Source organism: Heteronotia binoei, chromosome 13 (genome assembly GCF_032191835.1).
Source record: "Heteronotia binoei isolate CCM8104 ecotype False Entrance Well chromosome 13, APGP_CSIRO_Hbin_v1, whole genome shotgun sequence".
In the NCBI taxonomy this organism is placed as follows: Eukaryota; Metazoa; Chordata; class Lepidosauria; order Squamata; family Gekkonidae; genus Heteronotia; species Heteronotia binoei.
Window position 1 is genome coordinate 8,403,957 of NC_083235.1, and position 19,214 is coordinate 8,423,170.

General features: G+C 49.0%; 1 protein-coding gene across 1 annotated transcript in view; it reads right to left on the reverse strand.

Moving 5' to 3' along the window:
* The window catches only part of CCDC22 (coiled-coil domain containing 22), a 50,171-nt gene that overhangs the window by 17,184 nt on the left and 13,773 nt on the right, over positions 1-19,214 (reverse strand). Inside the window, exons 6-11 of the mRNA XM_060251905.1 lie at positions 16,099-16,183; positions 12,239-12,408; positions 10,627-10,836; positions 8,097-8,153; positions 6,326-6,445; positions 2,547-2,666 (exon numbers count right to left, since the gene is read on the reverse strand). Coding sequence (XP_060107888.1) covers positions 2,547-2,666; positions 6,326-6,445; positions 8,097-8,153; positions 10,627-10,836; positions 12,239-12,408; positions 16,099-16,183 — 762 coding nt within the window. The remainder of the gene's footprint in view (positions 1-2,546; positions 2,667-6,325; positions 6,446-8,096; positions 8,154-10,626; positions 10,837-12,238; positions 12,409-16,098; positions 16,184-19,214) is intronic.

A 19,214-nucleotide genomic window follows, 5' to 3' on the forward strand; every position in this document is an offset into this window, starting at 1 on the left:
TTGAAAGGGCAGCTGCTGTGAGAGCCCTCTCAGCCCCACCCACCTCACAGGGTTTGATTCCCCACCTCCACTTGCAGCTGCTGGAATGGCCTTGGGTCAGCCATAACTCCCACATGAGTTTTCCTTGAAAGGGCAGCTGCTGTGAGAGCCCTCTCAGCCCCACCCACCTCACAGGGTTTGATTCCACACCTCCATTTGCAGCTGTTGGAATGGCCTTGGGTCAGCCAGAGCTCTTGCAGAGTTGTCCTTGAAAGGGAAGCTGCTGAGAGAGCCCTCTCAGCCCCACCCACCTCACAGGATGCCTGTTGTGGGGGAGGAAGTTAAAGGAGATTGTAGGCCACTCTGAGACTCTGAGATTCAGAGAGAAGGGCAGGGTATAAATCCAATATCATCTTCTTCAATGTCGGCAAGCTCGCGGAAGCTAAGCAGATTTGGGGAGACGCCTGGAAACCCTGATTACAGATTCAGGATGGGATATCTCTACCAAGCTGATATTTTCCGCCTCTGTTCAGCCTCTGCTCTGTTAAGTAAGCTCACTGGAGGATATTCAGGGTTGAGAAGGAGAAGTTTCCTAAATGACACTTCCTCTAAAACAGGGATGGCCAACGGTAGCTCTCCAGATGTTTTTTGCCTACAACTCCCATCAGCCCCAGCCATTGGCCATGCTGGCTGGGGCTGATGGGAATTGTAAAAACATCTGGAGAGCTACCGTTGGCCACCCCTGCTCTAAAAGGTTTCCAAATATTTAAGACCAGGGCTTTTTTTTTTGTAGCAGGAATTCCTTTGCATATTAGGCCACAAACCGCTGATGTAGCCAATCCTCCAAGGGTTTAAAAGTTAAAAAAAAAAAAGGTAGTTCCCTGTGCAAGCACCAGTCATTTCCGACTGTGGGATGACGTTGCTATCACGTTTTCATGGCAGACTTTTTTTACGGGGTGGCTTGCCATTGCCTTCCCCCCCCCCCCAGTCACCTACACTTCCCCCCCAGCAAGCTGGGTACTCATTTGACCGACCTCGGAAGGATGGAAGGCTAACCTCAAGCCGGCTATCTGAATCCAGCTTCCGCTGGGATTGAACTCAGATCGTGAGCAGAGCTTGGAGTGCAGTACTGCAGCTTTACCACTCTGCGCCACGGGGTTCTACTCCAAGAGTTTACAGGGCTCTTATTACAGGGCTTACTATAAGCTCTCGGAGGATTGGCTACATCAGGGGTGTGTGGCCTAATATGCAAAGGAGTGCCTGCTACAATAAAAGCCCTGGTCCACACCAATACCCTCTGTAAGCTGTGAGGTCTTGAGAGCAAAAATTCTACTTTGTGAGCTACCGGCATTAAAGTTGTGAGTTTGCTCTGGGGCTATCCTGCCTGAGCTAAGATGAAAATGTGTGAGCTGGAGGCAAAAAACCCCGTGAGCTAGCTCACACTTAACTCAGCTTACAGGGAACACAGGTCCACACCCCGGTCGTCACGCATGAAACACCCTCTTCACCCCCCAGCCTCTTCCTACCTAGATTCTGGACACAGTTTTCCCTTCCCAAACCCAGCTCCCGAGCCATTCTGTGCTGCCACCACCAATGTTCCCTCTAAGCTGCAGTCTTGTGAGCAAAAATGCTACTTTGTGAGCTACTGGCATCGGGGCCGGTGCTAAGGGATCTGCCGCTAGAGGCAGACACCTGCGCTGCGCCCTCCCCCTCTCCAGCTCCCTTTTGGTGTTTTTTTTTTGCACGTGAAAAAAGGGACGTCACCGGTAGGGGAACTAGAGAGTGGTGGGCGGCGAACAAGAGTGCTGCCGTACCACCACTTTCCCCCAGTACTACACTCTTTGAGCCTCCAAAGAGCATAGTTTTTAAAAGGCGACCGGCTGCTTTCAACCTGAAGGCAGCCAGCCACCTTTAAAACACTGCACTCTCGAGTGCCCGGTGCATTGTTTCTGCTTGCTGAGGGGCCGGAAGATTTCTCCAACCCCTCAGCAAGCAGAAACGAAGTGGCATTTTCAGTTCGAGACTGAAAGTTAAGCACCGCGTTGTTTCTGCTTGCTGAGGGACCAGAAGATTTCTCCAACCGCTCAGCAAGCAGAAACGAGGTGGCATTTTCAGTCCGGGACTGAAAATTAAGCACTGCGTTGTTTCTATAGAAACGAGGTGGCATTTTCAGTCCGGTTAAGCCCTGCGTTGTTTCTGCTTGCTGAGGGGCCAGAAGATTTCTCCAACCCCTCAGCAAGCAGAAACGAGGTGGCATTTTCAGTTCGGGACTGAAAGTTAAGCCCCACGTTCTTTCTGCTTGCCGAGGGGCCGGAAGATTTCTCCAACCCCTCAACAAGCAGAAACAACGCACCCCCGAAGCGCTAGCACCCTAGGCCGCTGCCAAATGTTGCCTAATGGACGCGCCAGCTCTGACTGGCCTTAAAAGCTCCTGCATCAATGAGTGTGCTCTGAGGTCATCTTTCCCAAGCTAAGACAAAAATGTGTGAGCTAGAGGTTTAAAATCTGTGAGCTAGCTCACACTAACTCAGCTTAGAGAAAACACTGACCACCACCCCACCACATACCTGTAGCTTAGCCATGTTGTTTTCCGCATCAGGCAGCAGCTGCACAGTCTGGCCCTTCACGCGCAGAGTCTGCTCCAGTTCGGTCGCGCCCAGCTGCCGTTGCCGCACTTCTCCCTCCACCTGAGAACAGCCAGAGAATCACTCAGGGCGCCCCCGGGTGGCTCCAGGGCTCACTAACAAGGCACAATCTGTCAGGAAGCCCTAGGCTTGCCAGCTCAGATTTGGGAAATACTCGGAGATTTGGGGAGTGTGACATTTGGGGAGGGGAAGAATCTCAGTGGGGTAGAATGCCCCTGAGGTCGTCTGCCGAAGCGGCCATTTTCTCTGAGGGAACCGATCTCCCTAATCTGGAGATCAGTTCCCTCAGAGAAAATGGCCGCTAGTCTGGAGATCAGTTGTAATTAGGGTTACCAAGTCTGAATTAAGAAATATCTGAGGACTCTGGGGGTGGAGCCAGGAGACTTTGGGGGCGGAGCCAGGTGCAAGGGTGTGACAAGCACAACTGAACTCCAAAGGGAGTTCTGGCCATCACATTTAAAGGGACTACACACCTTTCAAATGCCTTCCCTCCATTTGGAAATAATGGACAGGGGCACCTTCTTCTGGGGCTCATAGAACTGGATTCTCCAGTTCTTTTTGAAACTTGGAGGGTATTTTGAGGAGAGGCACGGGATGTTATGCTGAAAATTTGGTGCCTCTACCTCAAAAAACAGCTTCCATAGAATCATAGAGTTGGAAGGGACCTCCAGGGTCATCTAGCCCAACCCCCTGAACAATGCAGGAAACTCACAAATACCTCCCCCTAAATTCACAGGATCCTCGTTGCTGTCAGATGGCCATCTAGCCTCTGTTTAAAAACCTCCAAGGAAGGAGAGCCCACCACCTCCCGAGGAAGTCTATTACACTGAGGAATCGCTCTAACGGTCAGGAAGTTCTTCTTAATGTTGAGCCATTGGTTGTGGTCCTACCTTCCGGGGCCACAGAAAACAATTCAACACCATCCTCTATATGACAGCCCTTCAAGTACTTGGAGATGGTGATTCTATCACCTCTCAGCCGTCTCCTCTCCAGGTTAAACATCCCCAGCTCCTTCAACCTTTCCTCATAGGACTTGGTCTCTAGACTTCCTCACCATCTTCATCACCCTCCTCTGGACTCGTTCCAGCTTGTCTATATCCTTCTTAAAATGTGGCACCCAAAACTGAACACAACGCTCCAGGTGAGGTCTTCCCAGAGCAGAGTAAAGCGATACCATCACATCACGTGAACTGAACACTATACTTCTGTTGATACAGCCCAAAATTGCATTTGCCTTTTTAGCCACCGCATCACACTGTTGACTCATGTTCAGTTTATAATCCACTAAGACCCCTAGATCCTTTTAGCATATACTACTGCTAAGACAAGTCTCTCCCATCCTATAACTACGCATGGGATTTTTCCTACCTAATTACAGAACTTTACATTTATCCCTGTTAAAATTCATTGTATTGATTTTAGCCCAGTTTTCCAGCCTGTCAAGGTCATCCTGTATCCTGTTTCTGTCTTCTTCTGTATTTGCAACCCCTCCCAATTTAGTATCATTGGCAAATTTAATAACCATTTCCTCTATTCCTTCATCCAATTCATTTATAAAGTTGTTGAACAAAACAGGTCCCAGAACAGATCCTTGAGGCACTCCACTTGTCACTCCTCTCCAAGAGAATGAGGAACCATTCACAAGCACTCTTTGGGTGCAATCTGTTAACCAGTTACAGATCCACCTAACGGTAACAGGATCCAAACCACATTTTACCAACTTGTCAACAAGGATAGTATGTGGAACTTTTATCAAAAGCCTTACTGAAATCAAGATAAACGACGTCTACAGCATTCCCCTGATCCAGCAAGGTAGTCACTTTCTCAAAAAAAGAGATCAAGTTAGTTTGACATGACTTATTCTTGAGAAACCCATGCTGGCCCTTAGTAATCACATCCATTCTTTCTAAATGTTCCAGGACCGACTGTTTGATGATTTGTTCTAAAACTTTTCCAGGTATAGACGTCAAGCCGACGGGTTGGTAGTTACCTGGATCCTCTTTTTTCCCCTTCTTGAAGATAGGGACAACATTCGCCTGCCTCCAATCTTCCGGCACCTCTCCTGTTCTCCAAGAATTCTCAAAAATAATAGCCAGGGGCTCAGAAATTACATCTGCAAGCTCTTTTAGAACCTTTGGATGCAGTTCATCTGGCCCTTAGTTTCATTTAAAGAAACTAGGTGTTTATGTACTACCCCCTATGCTAATCCTAGGTTGGAACTTCATGCCCTCCTTATATGTTCTGTTTCTGCCATGCTGAGCACCGTTTCCCTCAGAAAAGAAGACTGAGGAAAAGTAGGAATGGAGCAGTTCCGCCCTCTCTTCATTACCTGTTACAGTTTCACTTTCCTGCCCTCGCAATGGGCCTACCATGTCTTTGCTCTTTTTCTTACTCTGAACGTAAGAAAAGAACCCTTTTTTGTTGTTTTTAGCATCTTTGGCCAGCCAGAGCTCATACTGAGCTTTAGCTTTCCTAACCTTTTCTCTACAAGCACTGGTGATTTGTTTATATTCACCCTTGGTTATAAGGCCCTCCTTCCATTTCCTAAAGGATTTTTTATTTCTCAAGTCTTTAGAGAGCTGCTTATGGAGCCAACTCGGCTTCTTCAGGCTTTTTCCATTTTTCCTTCTCATAGGAATCGTCTGTGATTGCGCTTTCAGTATTTCGCTTTTAAGAAACTCCCACCCCTTCTGAACCCCCCTAAGTATTTCTCAACATGAGATTTTACCCAGCATAGTTCTAATTTTATCGAAGTTTGCCTTTCTGAAGTCCAACCTATAGTCTGACTACGTATAGCTTTTTCCTTCCCTAAGACTGTAAATTCCAAAATCACATGGTCACTACTGCCCACTATTTCCACTTCTTCAATCAATTCTTCCTTGTTGGTTGGCCACTGTGTGAGACAGTGGAGCACTAGATGGACCACTGGTCTGATCCAGCAGGGTTCTTCTGATGTACTTATGACAGAGCTAAAGGCTCTCTCTCCCACCTTCTCATCTAGCATTCCAGGCACCGAGAGAGAGAGAGAGAAAACCCCAAATGTGCCAGGCACCTAATATGTAGCTGAGACTAAAGAATGTGTAGCTGAGAGCCAGAGAGGCATAGCGGTTAAGTGTCAGGCCAGTATCTTGGAGACCCAGGTTCAAATCCCCACTTGGACTCTGGGAACTTGGTGGGTGACCTTGGGCCAGTCACGCGCTCTGTCTCACCAACCTCGCAGGGCTGCTGGCAGGACAAAATGGAGGCAAAAAGAACCATGCCAGCAGCTCTTGGGTCCCCACTGGAAAGAAAGGCGGAGTACACATTGGGTGTTTTCGCACTGACCTTAATCGGCAGCGACGCCCCTCTTCAGCGCACAGGATCAGCCCAGATTTCGCACCAATTGCCGCGGAGCACCCGGAAGAGCCGGAAAGTCCCGCAGCTTTTGTGGCGCAAATGGAAACTGGATTTTGGCGGTTTCCATTTGCACCGCAAAAGCCGCGGGACTTTCCGGCTCTTCCGGGTGCTCCGCGGCAATTGGTGCGAAATCCGGGCTGATCCTGCGCGCTGAAGAGGGGCATCGCTACCGATTAAGGTCAGTGCGAAAGCGCCCATTAAATAGATAAATAAATAATTCTGTACCTCCAACTGATGACCTCTAGAGGGCATCGTAGACACTTTTCCCTTTCAGAAGACACCAGGTGTGCTGCCCCCCCCCTTACCTGTGTGAGAGTCAGCCCCAGGGTGGCCATCTGGCCCGCCAACTCCTCAATTTGCCCCACAAGGCGGCCCAGTTCGTTTTCCAAGGCCTTCACTTCAGCAGCTTGTCTTTCCTGTAATTCCTGGAGGGGTTCGCCCCCCCCCCCCCCCAGAGAGGGAGAGAAAGAGGTGAAAAACATAAAACTGAAGAATCAGGTGAGGTTCTGAGAAACTGCCATCAAAAGTTCTGGAAACTTTAGACATACTCAACCAAGCGTGTGTGTATGACATCAAGGAAGGCGGGTGCGTGACGAGAGTTTCGTGTAGGAAAATGGCCAGTTTTGAGCATTCTGAATGCCTGTGGATTGGTCGGGTTGTTTTTTATTGCAAGTTTTCAAAGGAAGCCTGGGACTCAAGACACTGTGCGAAAGGTGAGAGGGTCAGAGACCAACGTTGCAGAGAGTGAATTATTACCCTTCTAACTGGGGGGGGGGGGGGAAGGGGTGAAAAGAAGTCGGACACCCTCAGCTTGGGAAAGGGCTCTTCCTGTTTTCCTGAAGCCGGACTGCTGGTTGTATATTTATTATCATTGTAAAGCTGGGAACTCAAAGGCTGGGTGAGAGAAAATGATAAGAAACGGATTTAAGTGTGTGTGTGCCCACACAGACCTTATTTTGGGCAGGAACTCACAGGCACGAAGCTCCAGAACCTGTCAATTTTATTGTATTCTTTCTTTCTTAAGGTCAAGGTGGTCCCCTGTGCGAGCACCAGTCGTTTCAGACTCTGGGGTGACGTCGCATCACGATGTACTTTTTACGGTGTGGCTCGCCATTGCCTTCCCCAGTCATCTACGCTTTCCCCCCAGCAAGCTGGATACTCTTTTGACCGACCTCGGAAGGATGGAAGGCTGAGACAACCTTGAGCCGGCTACCTGAACCCAGCTTCCGCTGGGATCGAATTCAGGTCGTGAGCAGAAGTTTGGACTGCAGTACTGCAGCTTTACCACTGTGCGCCACGGGGCTTTCTTACCCCCTCCCCAAATACTTGCTCCTGAGCTCCACTGTTCAACCCCCCGTTAGAATTCTTCTGAATTCTAAGATTGGACAAGCTTTCTAAGATTTTCCCCCTCACACACACACACACACACAAACCAACCAAAACATATAAAGCAGACAGATGGAAATCATCATGCCACTGTGGCCATGTAGGTGAAAGTAATTTTAAAAGTATGATGGGAGTAAGGTTTTATTACAACTATAATTCAAGATGCTGAGCTGATATAATTTAGTATACCTTCCAGTGATGTTAGGGGTGTGTGGCAAATGCAAATGAGTTGTGCTAATGAGCTTCGGCACCTCTTTTTTAATGAAATGATCCCTATGTGTATATGTGTGCGTGTGTGTGTACACACACACACATTTGAAAGTGCACTAAAACTCTGCTTTTTAAACACTGTAGCAGTTCCCTTACAAAGGAATTTTGAATTGGAGATCTGAAAGAGAGCCTGCTGAATTACAACTCGTAATGAAGCTCATGACAATGCAACCTCCTGGACTGAATTGAGACCTCAGGTTCCTGTCTCATCCCCTCTGCATCATCACACTTAGCTTTGTAAGCTAAATGCCAAAACTGAGAAATTTGGGAAGATTCAGAGATGAATCTGGAGCACTTCTGAGTTCGCTACGCAGATGCCACGTAAACACAAGAAAGAGGTCTGCTGCTAAAAGAGGCAGAATGGGGTCAGAGAGGGGGACGGGCACTGATTTGAGGATTTCGAGGCCGTCGCTTGCTTACCTGTTCGGAGGTCCGGGAGACTGGCAGCGTCTGTATTTGGGTTGGCGGTTCAGCCTCCTGTTGGGAAACCAAAGTGTCCAGGTAGATCTAGTTGATATTTCCCACCTCTCCAAGAGCCACCCCCCCCACCCAGGAACTTCCACCTCAGACCTCAAATGAGTGAAACTGAATTTGCAGTTCAGTTTCAGAAGGTGTAACCATGTCAGTGTGTAGCAGAAGAGTTTGACTCGAGCCCAATAACGCCTTAGAGACCAAGAAAACTTTCAGGATGTGAGCTTTCAAGAGTCAAAGTTCCCTTTGAGAGATACAAGCCAGAATGGAGATCTCTAAACCAAGGGTGGCCAAACTTGCTTAACGCAAGAGCCACATAGAATAGACACCAGATGTTTGAGAGCCACAAAACATGAACATCAGATGTTTGAAAGCAGGGAGGGAGGGATGGGAAGACAAAGTGAGATGTGGAAAGAAATCAACTTTAAATGCATTCTCCAAACCACTGGTTGGCTTGACTTGGAGAAATGTTTTAAAGAGGCAAATGTCTTCTCCAAGCCAGCCAACGGGGCGGTGGGGGCTTCGAGAGCCACACAATACGTGCAAAAGAGCCACAGTTTGGCCACCCCGCTCTAAAAATTTATATCCATTCCGACTTACACCTTGCTTGCCTGGTTCTTTCAATCTGGAGATGCCAGGGATTGAACCTGGGACCCTCTGCATGCCATGTTTAGATCTGCTACTGAACCACAGCCTCTGCCTTCATCCATCAACCTCAGTATTGTCTACTGAGACTGGCAGCAGCTCCCCAGGGTCTCAGGCAGAAGTCTTTCCAGTCACTTACTGCCTGGTCCTTCAGCTGGAGATGCCGGGGATTGAACCTGGGACCTCCTGCATGCCAAGCAGAGACTCTGCCGCTGAGCCAGGGTCTCAGGTCAAGGTCTTTCCCATTCCCTCCTGCCTGGTCCTTTCTAACTGGAGATGCTGGGGATTGAACCTGGGACCTTCAGCATGCCAAGCAGAGGCTCTGCCACTGAGCCAGGGTCTCAGGTCAAGGTCTTTCCCATCACCTCCTGCCTGGTCCTTTTAACTGGAGATGCCGGGGATTGAACCTGGGACCTCCTGCATGCCAAGCAGAGACTCTGCCGCTGAGCCAGGGTCTCAGGTCAAGGTCTTTCCCATTCCCTCCTGCCTGGTCCTTTCTAACTGGAGATGCTGGGGATTGAACCTGGGACCTTCAGCATGCCAAGCAGAGGCTCTGCCACTGAGCCAGGGTCTCAGGTCAAGGTCTTTCCCATTCCCTCCTGCCTGGTCCTTTCTAACTGGAGATGCTGGGGATTGAACCTGGGACCTTCTGCATGCCAAGCAGAGGCTCTGCCACTGAGCCAGGGTCTCAGGTCAAGGTCTTTCCCATCACCTCCTGCCTGGTCCTTTTAACTGGAGATGCCGGGGATTGAACCTGGGCCCTTCTGCCTGCCAAGCAGAGGCTCTGCCACTGAGCCACGTTTTGCAATGGGGTTTAAAGATGGACACCCTAGATCAGAGGTGTCAAGCTCATTTGTTATGAGCAGGGGTGGCCAACGGTAGCTCTCCAGATTTTTTTTTTTGCCTACAACTCCCATCAGCCCCAGCCAGCATGGCCAATGGCTGGGGCTTATGGGAGTTGTAGGCCAGAAACATCTGGAAAGCTACCGTTGGCCACCCCTGGTTATGAGGGCCAGATCTGACATTAATGAGACCTTGTCGGGCTGGGCCGTGTGTGTCATGAAGTGTAATGCCAGGTTAGCAGAGATATAAGCTTTATAAAGGACACAAATGCAATTCAGGATTTTTTAAGAACCCTTAAAATAAAACATGTTTAAAACATCAGCATTTGTTGGTTTTACAGGTGCTTTCTTTGTATCTCTGCAGTCCAGGCAACTGGGCAAAGGAAGCTCTGGCTCCTTTCCTTCCTTCCCCAGGGGGACCAGGAGGGAGAGGAGCCTCAGCCATTAGAAGAAACTGAGGCTCGGCTCAGTAGCTCTACTGTGCGATTGAGAGAATCTGGCAAAGCAAGCTCTCCCTCCCCCCTTCCTCCCCAAGGGAGGAACCTCGGCCAATGAAGAAAACAGAGGCTTTGTTCTGTAGCTCTGCTGTGCAATTGAGCAAGCCTGGCAAAGCAAGCTGCGATGCAGAAGGAAGCCAGAGAAAAGAAAGAAGCAGATAACAGCCAGTTGCTCGGGGGCCTGATAGGAGCCCTCTAGGGCAGGGGCGGTCAACGGGAGCTCTCCAGATGTTTTTTGCCTACAACTCCCATCGGCCCCAGACAGCATGGCCAATGGCTGGGGCTGATGGGAGTTGAAGGCAAAAAAAAAAAACACATCTGGAGAGCTACCATTGGCCACCCCTGTTCTAGAGGCTGATCTGATGTTTGACACCCTTGGCCTAAATAAAGGAGTTTCCCCCAAAGATCTTTTCTGGTGATTCCACTTCCATGGAAGGGTTGTGTGGAACCTCACCTGAGGCCAAAACCCTCTGCCCGTCCCCTCCATCCTCATACCTGCTTATAGGCCAGGCGTTGAGTGTGCGTGAAGCGAGAGCCTTTGGCCAGGGCCCCCGTGGGCTCCTGCCCAGCACTGAAAGTCCCCAGGAACTGAGTCAGGTCTCGGGCTGTCGCTCCCTGCGGGGCAGACCCAGCCTGGGGGCACGCTTGGCGTAACTGGTCCAGGAGGCGACGCTGCAGCCGCTGGTGCTTCCACTGGCGGTATTCCTGGAAAGGGAAGGAAAGGAATGGCATTGAGAACTTCAGGAACAGACTGGAAAAGGAAATGGCTGGATTACAAGTTATTGTAAGAGTTGTCGTGCCAATGTCACCCATGCTGGGATAACCAGACTTCTGTCCACCATAAGAACATAAGAGAAGCCATGTTGGATTAGGCCAGTGGCCCATCCAGTCCAACACTCTGTGTCACACAGTGGCCAAAAAACCCAGGTGCCATCAGGAGATCCATAAGAACATAAGAGAAGCCATGTTGGATCAGGCCAGTGGCCCATCCAGTCCAACACTCTGTGTCACACAGTGGCCAAAAAACCCAGGTGCCATCAGGAGGTCCATAAGAACATAAGAGAAGCCATGTTGGATCAGGCCAGTGGCCCATCCAGTCCAACACTCTGTGTCACAGAAGAACATAAGAGAAGCCATGTTGGATCAGGCCAAGGGCCCCTCCAGTCCAACACTCTGTGTCACATAAGAACATAAGAGAAGCCATGTTGGATCAGGCCAAGGGCCCCTCCAGTCCAACACTCTGTGTCACATAAGAACATAAGAGAAGCCATGTTGGATCAGGCCAGTGGCCCATCCAATCCAACACTCTGTGTCACACAGTGGCCCAAAACCCCAGGTGCCATCAGGAGGTCCATAAGAACATAAGAGAAGCCATGTTGGATCAGCCCAATGGCCCAACCAGTCCAACACTCTGTGTCACACAGTGGCCAAAAAAATCCCAGGTGCCATCAGGAGGTCCATAAAAACACAAGAGAAGCCACGTTAGATCAGGCCAATGTCCCATCCAGTCCAACACTCTGTGTCACACAGTGGCCCAAAAACCCAGGTGCCATTAGGAGGTCCATAAGAACAAAAGAGAAGCCATGTTGGATCAGACCAGTAGCCCATCCAGTCCTACACTCTGTGTCATATAATGGCCAAAAAAACCAGGTGCCATCAGGAGGTCCGTCAGTGGGTCCAGAACACTAGAAGCCCTCCCACTGTTCCCCCCCACCACCCGCAAGCACCAAGAATACAGAGCATCTCTGTCCCAGACAGAGAGTTCCAACAATACGCTGCGGCTAATAGCCACTGATGGACCTCTGCTCCATCTGTTGATCCAATTCTCTCTTGAAGCTTGCTATGCTTGTAGCCACCACCACCTCCTGTGGCAGTGAATTCCATGTGTGAATCACACTTTGGGTGACGAAGGACTTCCTCTGATCCATTCTAACCAGCAATTTAATTGAGTGCCCACGAGTTCTCGTATTGTGAGAAAGGGAGAAAAGTACTTAATTCTCTACTTTCTCCATCCCATGCATAATCTTGTAAGCCTCTATCATGTCACCCCTCAGTCGACGTTTCTCCAAGCTAAAGAGCCCCAAGTGTTTTAACCGTGCGTGCCCACCTCGGGACTCATGCGTGATCCGAGGCCTTGGCTCTTCCACTCGTTCTCCCAGTCCTGGGCTTCGCTCAGGTCGGCCACGTTGTTCTCCAACAGGGACGGTGCAAAAGATGCGGGTCGGGGCAGCTGGGCGGACACGGGGGGCAGGAACTTGACAAAGTAGTCTTTCCTCTCTGGGGAGAGAAGAGGAGCGCCAGGCTGGTGAGACCCACACAGCCTGAAAAGCCAAAAGATTGCCCCATATTTCTGGCAATCTTTGGGGGTTTTCAGACAGATCATCAAAACACTGGGGTAAACAGCCCCTCCATCCCACCCTTTTCAAATCCAGGAGGGCTAGAAGCCTCGCACTGGAGAACTTCTCATTCCATATCCAGAAACAATAAGACATTAAGCGAATTGACAGGAAGGTAACGATGCTGCAGTCTGGAGCAAATTGATGGGATAGTTAGTCCCACCAAACTCACCAGGACATGCTTCATTCATTCATTCATTCATTCATTCATTCATTCATTCATTCATTCATTCTTATTTTTAGTCCGCCCTATCCCACGGGTGGGCTCAGGGCGGATTACAACACACTTAGATCCAAGTGGGCAGCTGTGTTGGTTTGAAGTAGTAGGACAAAGTAGGAGTCAATTTCACCTTTAAGACCAACTTAGTTTTATTCAGAACATAAGCTTTTGTGTGCTCTCTAAGCACACTTCATCAGACGAGGAATCTGGTACAGTGATTACAGTGGTTTGGAATGCAAAATGGTACAAATTTAAGATCCAATGGCAGAATAGTAAAATTTCTATCTCAGCAGTTTTCCCATCCAACTCATTTACCTTTTAACATGTCACATACATAGAGTTTGCCATTAGGAGAAAAAATACATTAAAATATAGTGGAAGATGGTTCAATATATGTAATGAGATAAACAACCAATATGTTTGAGTCTGTCAATACAGCTAAAAGAGAAATGCTCTCCTTTTGGCTCAGGCTTATAACAATAGAGCAGGGGTGGCGAACGGTAGCTTTCCAGATGTTTTTTGCCTACAACATTTTGGCCATGCTGGCTGGGGCTGATGGGAGTTGTAGGCAAAAAACATCTGGAGAGCTACCGTTGGCCACCCCTGCAATAGAGTCATCAACACAGATTCTCACATTTTGACATATTACTGTTTTATTGCTTTAGCATGCTCCTCAGATCAAAGGTTTGCTCAATTTGTAAATGTTACTGTTCTCTCATTGGATCTTAAGAGCCCCGTGGCGCACAGTGTTAAAGCTGCAGTACTGCAGTCCTAAGCTCTGCTCACGACCTGAGTTTGATCCTCAGCAGAAGCTGGGTTTTCAGGTAGCCAGCTCAAGGTTGACTCAGCCTTCCATCCTTCCGAGGTCAGTAAAATGAGTCCCTAGCTTGCTGGGGGGAAAGTGTAGATGACTGGGGAAGGCAATGGCCAATCACCCTGTAAAAAGTCTGCCGTGAAAACGTCACCCCAGAGTCGGAAACGACTGGTGTTTGCACAGGGGACCTTTTCTTTCCTTTCCATTGGATCTTAAATTTGCACCATTTTGCATTTCTAAACCACTCCCTACCAGCTATATAGATCCAAGCGGGCAGCCGTGTTGGTCTGAAGCAGTTGAACAAAGCAGGAGTCAAGTTTCACCTTTAGGACCAACCAATTTTTATTTAGAATGTCAGCTTTCATGTGCTCTTAAGCACACTTCATCAGATGAGGAATCCCACTGTGCTGGATTCCTCGTCTGATGAAGTGTGCTTAGGAGCACACGAAAGCTTACGTTCTAAATAAAAATTGGTTGGTCTTAAAGGTGAAACTTGACTCCTGCTTTGTTACCAGCTATATGTAGCTCTGCTCACTGTACCGGATTCCTCGCCCGATGAAGTGTGCTTAGAGCGCACGAAAGCTTACGTTCTGAATACAACAAACTTAAGCAACAACAATAAGCAACAAAACCAGAAGTAAACGGTTAAAACAATAAATCAAGACAATGACTCCGTTTCAGGCGGAAGACAACTAATCAGGCCACAGTGCAAGCAGAGCTGAAACCAATGATGTTCCAACAGGCCCAAGAGACGATGGAATGCTGCAAAAGGGAGGCCAGACTCGATGTCCCATGAGCTTCCGCTGCCTCACTCAAAGGTCTGGTGGAACAGCTCCCTTTGACAGGCCCTACGAAAAGGCAGGTAGGGCCCTAAACTCTAACAGAAGCATGTTCCACCAGAAAAACCCTGGCTCTAGTTGAGCCAAGCCGGACGTCCTTCGGGCCGGGGACAACTAGGGCTTTAAATGTCAGTACCGAAACCTTGAAGGGAATCCGGTACTCAATAGGCAGCCGGTGCAATTGGCGCAGTGCTACCCGTATGCTTGCCCAGAAAGGCGATGCTTTCATGCAGGGATGGAATTCTAGAAGGAGTTCCTTTGCATATTAGGCCACCCCCCCTCCCCGATGTAGCCAATCCTCCAAGAGCTTACAAGGCTCTTTTTTGTAAGCTTTTGGAGGATTGGCTATATCAGGGGGGTGCGGCCTAATATGCAAAGGAGCTCCTGCTAGAATCCCACTCCTGCTTTCACATACAGAGGAAGACAGACAAACCTCCAAGGAGAGATTCTGTGGTCTCCCTCTATCGTTGTCTTCTACCGTTGGAAGACGACTTCTTTCGGCTTTGTTTGACATCCCTTCACGAACTCTCACTGACCCCGCCTCCCCCCGCATTTGTGTATTTCATTCAACTGTTTAGTATTTTACATATATAGTCATCTCGCAGGGCTTTTTTTGGTAAAAAAAAGCCCAGCGGGGGCTCATTTGCATATTAGGCCACACCCTCTGGCATCACCAATGTTTCACATGGAGCTTTTATAGAAAAAGCCCAGCATGGACTTAGGCCACACTCCCTGACGTCACCATTGTTTCACACGGGGCTTTTTTTGTAGAAAAGCCCAGCAGGGACTCATTTATATATTAAGCCACACCCCCTGACACCAAGCCAGCCGGAACTGTGTTCCTGGGGGTTTCTGCTAAAAAAAAAAAGCCCTGATCATCTGTATTTTAAACCAGCAGCCCCCAACCTTTTTGGTCCCAAAGACAGGCCCCAGGGCCGGCAGGGTGGGGCGGCGGTGTTCCCTCTAAGATGAGTTTAGCGTGAGTTAGCGCACGGATTTTTTGCCTCCAGCTCATACAGTTTTGTCTTAGCTCAGGAAGGATGACCCCGAAGCGCACTCATTGCAGTGGCTCACAATTTTAACGCCAGGAGCTCACAGCTTTAATGCCAGTAGCTCACAAAGCAGAGTTTTTGCTCGCAAGACTCTGCAGCTCAGAGGGAACATTGGGTGGGGGCACCCAATTCTTCCCCCCCTCCCTGCAGCGCCTCCTCCCCCCGCCATTTTCCTCCCTCCGTTTCCTGCTCCCTCCTCTGCCCCCCTCCCGCACAGCCTCACCGCCCCGCACCCCCGCGAAGTCTTGTCGTCCCCCATTTTCACCATTTTAAGGTCGGGGAAGGGGCTCTGAAGCGCCATGAGGCCGACCTCCCCGCCAAGCAGCTGATCGGCCGGGGGGGGAGGGGTCAGCTTGGGAGGCGCTTCACAGCCAATTCCCCAGCCTAAAAATGCTGAAAATGGGCGGGGGGAGGTGCTGAGGGGAGGGGGGCATTGAGGCTGTGCAGGGGGGTGAGGCTGAGCAGCCCGGTTGGAAACAGGCCACGGCCTGGGCCTGGGCCCGGTCCATGGCCCGGTGGTTGGGGACCCCCGTTTTAAACACAGTTTGTATCGTTCACCATGGTAGGAATCCTAAACTGGGCGGAACAGCTGCATGCAAATATTTCACGTTTCCATATTTTCTGTTTTCTACAGAGCAGAACTCACCTCGGGCCACCTTCCCAGTGGACGGTCCCGACTCCAGAGGCAGGACTAAGGGCCGAGCTTCGAATTGCTTCAGGAGGCACGAACCCTGCACGAGAACGAAAAGGGGAAAAGTCTGAGAAAAGCCTTTTGCCCGTTGGAAAAAAAACCAGGGCGAGAAGCACAACGAAAAGACTGAAGAATGGAATCAGGGTAGCACCCAGGGTTTCCTCTAAGCCCAGGGAGCTCTCCCGCCAGGCTTTTAATTAATCCAGTGAGCATCCTTTGAAAGTCATCACTCCCCCCAGCATTTCACCATTATGATGTTATGCTATGCTGTTAGCCACCAGCCACATGGTGTTTACCATCTATGTCTGACTTAACACATGGAATTCACTGCCATAGGAAGTGGTGACAGCTGCCAGCATAGACAGCTTCAAGAGGGGATTGGATGAACTTATGGAGCAGAGGTCCATCAGTGGACATTAGCCACAGTATATTGATGGAACTCTCTGTCTGGGTCAGTGATGCTCTGTATTCTTGGGAGGGCTTCTAGTGTCCTGGCCCCACTGATGGACCTCCTGATGGTGCCTGGGTTTTTTGGGCCCTGTGTGACACAGAGTGTTGGACTGGATGGGCCACTGGCCTGATCCATCATGGCTTCTCTTATGTTCTTCTGTGACACAGAGTGTTGGACTGGATGGGCCATTGGCCTGATCCATCATGGCTTCTCTTATGTTCTTCTGTGACACAGAGTGTTGGACTGGATGGGCCATCGGCCTGATCCATCATGGCTTCTCTTATGTTCTTATGTGACACAGAGTGTTGGACTGGATGGGCCATTGGCCTGATCCATCATGGCTTCTCTTATGCTCTTACGTGACACAGAGTGTTGGACTGGATGGGCCACTGGCCTGATCCATCATGGCTTCTCTTATGCTCTTACGTGACATAGAGTGTTGGACTGGATGGACCACTGGCCTGATCCAACATGGCTTCTCATATGTCCTTCTGTGACACAGAGTGTTGGACTGGATGGGCCATTGGCCTGATCCAACATGGCTTCTCTTATGTGACACAGAGTGTTGGACTGGATGGGCCACTGGCCTGATCCAACATGGCTTCTCTTATGTTCTTCTGAGACACAGAGTGTTGGACTGGATTGGCCATTGGCCTGATCCAACATGGCTTTTCTTATGTTCTTATGTGACACAGAGTGTTGGACTGGGCGGGCCCTTGGCCTGATCCAACATGACTTCTCTTATGTTCTTCTGTGACACAGTGTTGGACTGGGTGGGCCACTGGCCTGATCCAACATGGCTTCTCTTATGTTCTTATGAAGCCATGTTGGATCAGGCCAACGGCCCATCAAGTCCAACGCTCTGTGTCACACAGTGGCAAAAAATTTTATATACACACATACACTGTGGCTAATAGCCACTGATGGACCTGTGCTCCATATTTTTATCTAAACCCTTCTTGAAGGTGGCTATACTTGTGGCCGCCACCACCTCCTGTGGCAGTGAATTCCACATGAAAGACTGTTTACTATGCTGCTCCTGTTTTGTAATGTCTGTTTTTTTATATATTATTTTAACTCTGTTGTTTTATTGTTGTAAGCCGCCCTGAGCCTGCTTGCGGGATAGAAATCTAAACATTAAATTAAATTAATTTAAGAAGCATTAGCATGTGCTAGCTCACGACTTTTTAGCTTCCAGCTCACGCATTTTTGTCTTAGGAAAAATGACCCCGGAGCAAACTAACTGATGCGGTAGCTCACAACTTTCATGCCAGTAGCTCACAAAGTAGAATTTTGGCACACAAGATTCCACACTTGCAGGGACTTATTGGTAGCACCTCTTATTGAGTTTGTTAAAATTTTCCTCTCTCACTTTTATTGCTCTCAGCTCAGGAGCAAATTAGCCAAGAATAGGGAGCAATTAACCTCTTATTAAAGATTTCAGGTTTTCACGGCTGGTAACATCATTAGGGTTTGTAGAGTCTTTCAGGATCAAGTGCCGTGTTCTACTGGAGAAAGTTTTCCTTCCAGACGTTTCGTTCTTAGCTGCGGAGAACGTCCCCAGTGGCGTTGCAGCCGGAGCAGGCGCTCAGACCTTCTTGGCTGCTGTGCATTGAGTGGGGCCAGGGCTGCTGGAGAGCTGCTATTTGTAGGCTGGAGGGGGTGTGATGAAAGGGCAATTGGTTTGTGGATGTGCCCATTGATGTGCCCCACCAAACAAGAAAAGGAACAGTGACTAGGAAACAAGTAGACCTCTGATGGTCCTAACAACATAAATTCTCCAAAACCTTTGGCAGGGAATTCTTGCATTCCTTGTGGGTAGGTGGGTGGGGGGGTTTGCTGGATCTCTTTACAACCTCATAAAAACGAAAAGCTAAGCTTCTCAGAAGTCAAAAACAGAAGATTCTGCTTACAATGTCCAGGACAAAAATGGGTGGAGTCACTAGCCAATGCTTCCTCTAAGCTGTGGTGTCTTGTAAACAAAAATTCTAGATCGTGAGCTACTGGCATTAAAATTGTAATGGAGCAATTTGGCTATTGCATAAATTAGCTTGCTCTGGGGCCATGCTTCTTGAGCTAAGACAACAATGTATGAGCCATGGGCCAAAATGCTGTGAGCTAGCTCACTCTAACTCAGCTTAGAGGGACAAAGCAGGAGTCAAGTTGCGCCTTTAAGGCCAACCAAGTTTTATTCAGAACGTAAGCTTTCATGTGCTCTCTAAGCACACTTCATCAGACGAGGGGGGTCAGGTATTGCGGCTGGAATACATGCAGTTTGTTGATGAAGTATGCAGACTGATCACACGATAAACCAGTGTGGCTTGGCCATTTGGTCTGGATAGCCATAAAAGGTAATAAAGTTCCCTGACAATTGGTGTTTCTGCAAATCTAGGGAAATCACAAAAGGACACATATATCCTAGTGGTAGCTGTGATTTACCTAGATTTGTGAAAACACCATTTGGCAGGGAACTTTATTACCTTTTATGGCTATCCAGACCAAATGGCCAAGCCACACCGTTTTATGTGACCGTGGGATCAGTTAGTTTGCCCTCTTAATCAACAAACTGCTTATATTTCAGTCACAATATCTGATCCCCTCGTCTGATGAAATGTGCTTA